This window comes from Rhagoletis zephyria, unplaced genomic scaffold (genome assembly GCF_001687245.7).
Source record: "Rhagoletis zephyria isolate East Lansing unplaced genomic scaffold, Rhagoletis_zephyria_1.1 Rzeph_scaffold_04308, whole genome shotgun sequence".
NCBI lineage: Eukaryota > Metazoa > Arthropoda > Insecta > Diptera > Tephritidae > Rhagoletis > Rhagoletis zephyria.
In genome coordinates, this window is record NW_016161391.1 from 5,219 (window position 1) to 13,212 (window position 7,994).

At 36.7% G+C, this 7,994-nt stretch overlaps 1 protein-coding gene across 1 annotated transcript; it reads right to left on the bottom strand.

The window, feature by feature from the left end:
* Positions 1–3,074: 3,074 nt before the first annotated feature.
* Positions 3,075–7,966, bottom strand: LOC108370549 (GATA zinc finger domain-containing protein 14-like; the record flags this gene model as incomplete). The annotated part of the gene is made up of 2 exons (XM_017625882.1): positions 6,644–7,966; positions 3,075–3,183 (listed from the first exon to the last, which is right to left on the bottom strand). Coding segments are annotated over exons 1-2 (669 nt in total), but the record flags the coding sequence as incomplete, so codon positions are not given.
* Between the last annotated feature and the right edge of the window lie 28 nt (positions 7,967–7,994).

The following is a 7,994-nucleotide window of genomic DNA, read 5'->3' on the forward strand; positions in this document are numbered from 1 at the left end:
CTTTTATCGGTATCCTCATCCTCCTCTTTTTCTTTATATTTTTCTTGGTTTTTACTTTTATGTTTATCATTTTCTTCATCTAAATATTCCCCTTCACCTTTGCCCTTATATACATAGGTAAAGTGTTTAACCCATTTGTTGAGGTAGGGTGTTCTTCAAACAAATTCGGAGAGTCTTTCAATCAAATTCTGAAGTAGGGTGTTCTTGAGCCATTTTCTGAGATGGGGCGTTTTCGAACTAGCTGCCAAAATAGGTCGATCTCCCACTCAGCCGTGGATATTTAACAACAAGAACGGGAAACTTCCAAAATGCACACTGAAACATAATCTTCTATCTCCTATCAGCAACAAATTTTTGAGATTATGCAAGCATAACTGACCTTCGTTGTAGACAGTCACGGTGTCGCCAAAGCCCTATGGCCAGTAGCAACTTAATCGGTATGCCCTCAGGAATGCCGAAGATCCCTACAAGCTTTTCGATAGACAATAGCAAATGCTTGCTGGGTCCCGTAAACCGATGAATGTGCTGGAAAGTGATCTGAGGTAGGCTTAAAGGAAATGGTTCTGAGCGTAAAACCTTCCCTGCGATTCCTATCATCACAATTTGAGATAATGCTGGGGTAACTGGCAACTGTAGTTGATGAATCTGCATATGTAGTTGCGCTATACCGCGCTCACTCTGGCCATTGCTCAATGTCCCGGAGCATTGGTCAAATGAACACCAGCTTCGGAGTCCGCATAACTTTTTATGTCGAGTTATACAGAGGGGGAGAATATGGAATCAATCCAGCATTTCCTATGCGAGTTCCTCACACTCCGGAGAAAACGCCTCAAATTTAAATTTTAAATACTACTATCCTGTTGACCTAAGCCAACTTCTTGGACCATCAAACTCGGGTATCTAAATTTCAACTGTTATAAATTTACTCAAATTTTTTGTTTTATTTAACAATCTAAGTTAGGAAAGGTAAAATTTTAGTTGCTATTCTCATCCAGAGTATATCTTTGAATTCGATTGCGATTTCAGATGAGGTTGGTAAATTCTGCATTGATTTTGTAGCGGTCTGATTCCTAGCGCGAATCTATGTATGGTTATCGATTATTATTAGAGAGAGGAATGTCAGAAGTCTAGAATTTGTGAGCGATCGTACAAAACAATGTGCCCCCTTTGCCACAGTATTTTGTCTGACTGCATTTTAGTCTGTATTTTTATGTATTTTAGCGTAGAGGTTTACAGGCAGGATGATGGGGAGAGTTACAAGGACCCTAGCTGGAGTAGGGGTATCGATCTCGTTATGCACTTGAACTCTGCCAACTGTACCTTACAGAATTGTTTCACCGAATGTCGCGTCATATGGTACTCCTACACAACAATACTCATTCGAAGCAGTTTTGGAGTATTTAGGCTGCATACAAACTCACATTTATATACATCCATAGATCAAAAATCTAGAAAATATTTCCGAAACTTTACGTCAATTGAAGAAAGCGCGAAACATATTTTGTAAATTGGGTAGTAACTTTTGCAACTCACACTAAAAAAATTTTACCTCAATTCAGCGCTAATCCTTGAGCAAATACATATGTATAGGCCAATTGCAGAAAATGCAATTGAAAAGCTAGATAATGGAAACGAAAATATATTTATTCACTTCTCTTCTTTTCCTTTGCTAAAATGGATTTTGCATTTGGGTCACTTCGGGTACGTACACATAAATACCAATTAAAAAAAAAAAAAAACGACAAACTAAAAGCCAAACTTTCTAAATCAACCTGACAAAAACTAAAATACTAAAATCCCTCGCTATGACTACAAACAATACTTCTACGCCAATCAACTTAATCGTTCGAGCAGAGAACCAATTTTAGTTAAATTAAAGTTTGTATCCCCACTGGATATTATTACTTGTGAGTCATTGACAACCAACAGCTAAAGACAGCTTAACTGGCAACAGAAAAGTAACGAGACTTTGTAACTCATACAAATGCATGTTTTTGCTACCAGGCACTGCCCTGTGCGAAAAAAGGAACGTTTGGTAATGTATAAAGCAGGCTTGGGCCAGTTTGAGGCTAATAAAAGCCGCATTTAGCTTTATAAATGCACAAAGAGCCACAAAAAAACGAAACATAGAACTAATTCAAGTTAAAGATCAATGTTTGAGCACTCCTTTTATTATTTAAAAAAAAAAAAACAACAACAGTGTAACCAAGTACCGCGATGATCACAAAGGCAGTTAAACCTTCTAAGCCCATGCTCCTCGAATGCGTTGTAGTAGAGACGAGAAATACATTTGGTCACTAAGCTCAGACCAGAAACATATGTATACTCTCGATGTTACCAAATAATCTGTTAGATTTCCAAAGGGAGCTAGAACTGAATGTGGCGTTGCATGGAGTAAGACGATCTAATAGATCTCCTGGTCGCGCAGTACAAAATAAAAATCCTAATTATATTCAAAAATCTTTGTTTAGCGCTTTGCTTCTACGCATTACCCATTCGCTTACATTGTCATGCATATTTTCACTCAGCCGTAACTGTGAAACCATTTTCTCACTGGGTATTTCTGCTTTTGTAGCATCAGCATGCAAATGCAAAATCGTTCCACTCTCTAGGCAATGTGGCACACACAAAGTTATGTATCTAGTTGGTTGTATCGATCAGTAGCAGTAGCAGCAATGTTGACGAAGCAACCAAATACGCCGACGGCCATCCGCGCAGTCACCCTTATCAACGTCAATATCGCATAAAATATGCAAAAATAATAGCGAAAAAGCAAAACTTTTGCAATTCACTTCTTTTTTATGCTTCTCTATTTTGTACTTTTGGGGGGTATGCCACCCTCACTAGCGATATCTACTCATACAAATGCATACTACTTTACATCAGCTGTCGATATCTATTCAGCAGCAGCAATACCAACTTGCCACTCACTGCCTTACTGTTGGCTACATTTTGCTTTGTAAGTATTTTGATTTGTATTTGTTATGGAACTTCTGCATTGTTTGCCCCCGCCTTCGGCTGTTGTCCATATCAGCCCCTTCGTTTATATGTACATAAATATATTTAGTACTTACCAGCGGCGGTTTGTCGGCCAAACGCTTGCAATTATTCAGCTCTGTGGGTGAGTTATCCTCGTCCGAACTGGGTGGTGTATGTTGCACGGCTTTCTCGTTATCATTGCAGCTGTGCAATATCGAGTACGCAAGGACATGTAAGTAATAGAAAGCAAAAAGTGGAAAAGTTAAAGACCGTAGCAGACGTAGACCGTAAAGCTGTAGCAAATACTGAATTGTAAGCAAATAAAATATGTATTGTATTCAAAGAGGAAAAATTTGTATTGACTGCTAGTGACTAAGCATAATGGCGTAGTTAAATATTTATAGTGGAGTTTTAGGCGTGCGGATGGATGGAGGTGTTGGAGTGTTGTGTTGTGACGTCTGGTCTGTGTGCAGGAAATTGCGTAAATGTTTGTGGTCTGTCCCTTCCTGTTGTTGTTTTGGTTTTTGTTGTTGATGCCATCATTGCGGGGGTTGTGCACACACACACTTGTGACTGATCATATGCATAACCAAAGTGTGTATGTATGTATGTAAGCTTAAAAAGTGCATAAGTACTGACTGACTTCACTTTTGAAGATAATCCAAATTGACAACTGCAGTCAATAAACTTCAAAGCACATGTGCAATATGGTCATACATTCAGACATACATACGTACCTACGCACGTAATTTATCTATATGGGGCGTTCCATACCAAAATGTAAATTTTTGGGATTGATGGACAAAAAATAATAGATAAATATGAAATTTGAGTTTGATTAATACATTTTTAAAAACTTTACAGCACAAAAACAAAAACAAACCGGGTTAATAGTTTTTCAAATATATGGGGAACGGGGCAAAGAAAGAATTAAAAAAAAATCACACATATACACACTAAAATTCTCTATGCAAAGAAATATTCTTTAGATTTTTTTTCTTGAAAAATTTTTCACATACAAATTTTTTGATAAAAAAATTAATTTTTGAAAATATGCAGTTCCGAAAAAAAATAAAAAAAATCACAATGGTAGCTTCGAGTATTGCGCAATATTTAAATATAGTATTGCGGTGTGCACTCTACAATAATTTGAGTTAGGAATTTTTTTTACACCGAAGTCGAGTAAAATGCTTACTTTACAAATTTTTAATTTATTTTTATTCGGTTTTTTGTAGCCCATTAAATTTCAGTATAATAAAGTAAATACGGAAAACCGTTTTCACGGAAAATTAAAAAAAAAATTAACGACACTTGCTATAATTTAATGGGCTACAAAACTGAGTACTCAAAAAAAAAAAAAATAAAATAAATGTAGAAAATTTGTAAGTTTGTAATATACTAAATTTACTCAACTTCGACGTAAAAAAATTCATAACTCAAATTATTATAGAGGGCACCTCGGAATACTATACTTAAATATTGCGCAATACTCAGAGCTACCATTGTGATTTTTTTCTATTTTTTTTGAGAGAAAGAAAATTTGTATGTGAAAAATTTTTCAAGAAAAAAATATTTAAGAAAAAATTTCTTTTCACAGAGAATTTGTGTGTATGTGCGACTTTTTCAAATTTTTTCCACGTCCCGTTCTCGAGATATATGGAAAACTATTAAATCGATTTGTTTTTGTTTTTGTGCTGTAAAGCTTTTAAAAATGTATAAATCAAACTCAGATTTCATGTCCATCAACACTAAAAATTAAAAAAAAATCTAACACATGAAATGTGAACCCCGTACATTTTGGTATGGAATGCCCCATATATAAATATATGTGGATGTATGTATGTACATGTTAACATGTGTATACTATTTGTGTCCACACATAGTGGCATATCTCTGGTTTATGTGGTCACCCCCCACTGGGGGAGTGCACGGTGCTGTTGCATGTACGCTTTTGTAATTCATGCGATTATTCATGTACTATGCTCGTCCGTATCAACTATATTCACCCCCAATGATGGTTGTGTGGGAATTTTCAATTCTTATTTTTATTTATACCGTTATGGTGTTTAGTGGTGCTTACTGCTGCTTTGTATTTTTATTTGTATGTTGTGTTGAGTGACTGACTCCCCTTTTCTCAAATGAATTGAAAGAATTGCATTTATGAGCTATGAAAAATGTCGTGAATCGTTTAATTTAATTTGTGACGCTCCAAAAGACAGTAAAAATTTAATAAAGTGTACAGCATCTACGCATTTTTTCCGAACAAGTTTTCGCCGTGTTTTTCTTACATCTATAGGGTTTTTTATAAAATCTTGATTTTTCGAATATCGAAAAACCGATTTTTTCAAAGCTAGTGGCCCGCTGTATAAACTTTTGTTGCTTTTTCCCACTTTTTCATATGCCTATTCTTTCAATAAAATTTGTGAGTTTTTCTGCTTCTACTCTTTTTGATGTTGCTGGGACCAGAAATGGAATTATGAATCTCCCGAATGGCAGTAGGCACAGTTTCAGCACTCGGCTACGGCGGCAAGAGTAGTACTCAAATCCGAAAAAAATGTCAGAACAAATGCAATAGATTATTAATAAAGTTAGAAGAAGGCCAAACGTTAATTGTTCACTGATTTTTATTTGCTTTACTTTTGCTCTAAAAAAAAAACTTTGAACTTATTTTCATTTGCTCTGTTCTATGATTAGTGTTTTGTTTTTGGCTGTCTTATTATAATTTATACGTTGAGTTTTGAGCTTTTTTTTCTAAATAAAAGTTTTCTTTACTTTTAAAAGTTTTATTGCAATTTTGGTCATGACTTCATACTAACGTAGGCATTTTGACTGAATGAAAACTATGTAAAACAATATCGGTTTATATAATTTCGAAATCGTAAACCGATTTTTTCAAATTCCAATTTTTCGAATAACTCAAAAACTGGTTTTGGAAATCAGGCGAATAATCGAATACCTTACTACTTACTGAAACATCAATTGTTAAATCAGCGGCTGCACTTTATGGCAGTTTGTATAAGAACTGTCTGTCTCGTTCGCCTCTTACCCGTATTCCTGCTCCCAAGTAGTATAAAGACCTTCAGAAGTTGAGTATTGATTCCAAGAAAAGTTTTAAAGTGAGCGCTCAATATTAATACTGATTTTTACTCCGAACAATACAGACCAAGAAAGTTAAAGTAGCTAATTCGTTCTGCCGATTTCTGCAAAAAGCTCAGCAGGGTGTTGGAATCTCGAGGAACAAATGGAGACCCATTGAGTTTTAAAAAAAGATATGAAATTAAAAAAAAATTAAGCCAAGATTTTTCATTTAAGTTTTCATCTTAGCATTAACTCGGAGTAGATTTCCTTTCAAGATGGTACCTCGTGATGTGCTATACCAGGGAAGACTGGTTGCGTGCAATTTTGCGAGATTTTCTTCCTCTATCAAAAATGTCTATGTGAATCATTCGCCCGAATGCGATTACGATGACTTCACATTCATGCACCCATTTTATGTTTAAAGCACGTGCCTCGATTGATGCTTTCGCTTTATTTTTAGTACGTTCATATTTATCATTTATGCTATAATATTATATAGAGAATGCGCGATAACTGCAGCATACTTCAAGACATAAAAAAAAAAACTGTAAAAATTTCATTGACAATTTTTTTTCTCGCTACTCACTTTAAATTCGCCTGCGTGAATAAATGCATTGGTCGTCGATTGCGCCCCACTGAGCCATTCAGCATGGGCGATGAGGGTCGCGGCGAATCACCGACGACACCGTGGCGCAGCGGCAGATATGTGGGTGGTTTTCGAACACCACCCAATGTGGAGACACCATTGTAGTGATTACCAATAGCTTTGCCAACAGTATTCATATTTGTACTTGAATTCGGCGTGTTGGCGAGATTATTCGCATTCTTTGCTCGCTGCAGTGTCTTCGCGGGTGACGACGACGTGGACGATGTGGACGACGAACGGAAGCGTGCACCCGTCAGCACAGCAGCCAAATTGGCGGCAATGCGATTGTCGAAACGATTAAAGTAGCTGCCATTGTCGATGCTGGTGTGCTGATTGCTGTTGTTGGTGTTGGTGTTGGTGTTGCTATTCTGATTGTTGCGGTTCGCAGTTGTTGGCGAAATAGTGGCTGGCGGCGAGGCGCGCGCTGTTGCTGTGCTGTCAGCAACACCCGCTGGCGCAATATTGCTATTACGTTCATAATCCAAATTATTGTTAATCATTTTGAATGAATTTATGTGTGTCGATTATGCGGTTGAGCGAAGGACACCTGCGGCGATTTCACGTTTTTTTTTTCTTTTTCTTTTTGTTGATATGGAATTAACGTTTGGTGCACTTTTCACCTCAATTTTATTTTTGCTTCGCACTTTTTTGTTACAAGTAATTTTGTCACATTTATGTATTCATATTTTTTTAGTCACACCATTTTTATTTTAATTTATTATTTTTTTGTTATACTCCAATTCTGCTTGAAAAAAAAGTTAAATTATTTTTAGCATTCAACTCCCAGTGGGTGGCAATTGCGTCGCTTTTGACACTCCTCTTTTTGCTTTCGCTGCCCATTCTCTAACTGCTCCCCGACTGCTGTTCCAACCACAGCTTTACGCCACATTACCAAAGTTAATTCATGCGTAAACTGACAACAACGTACGTACACATAAAAATGCACAACAAAAAAAAAAAAAAACAATGGCAGGCAGCCAAGGCCAACCAAAGCGTTAAGCCGGAAGGAAACAAGCATTGGCAAACCGCAAAACTCACAAACAATAAAGGCAATGAGGTATTGCGCCGCATCGATGGCAAAGCCAATGCAATGCACAAGGGAAACATGACAACAACAACAGGAAAAAAAATATTTTTATATGTGGCAGGAAACGATACGCTGATGTCGTTACAGCCAAATTCAGTGCCATGAAATACTCAAATGCATTCACTTTGAAGCGCCAAAAAAGAGTGATGTGTCCAACTTGTAGAAGGGAAGGCTGATTAAAGGGAACGCCGAAGTGAGTGATCG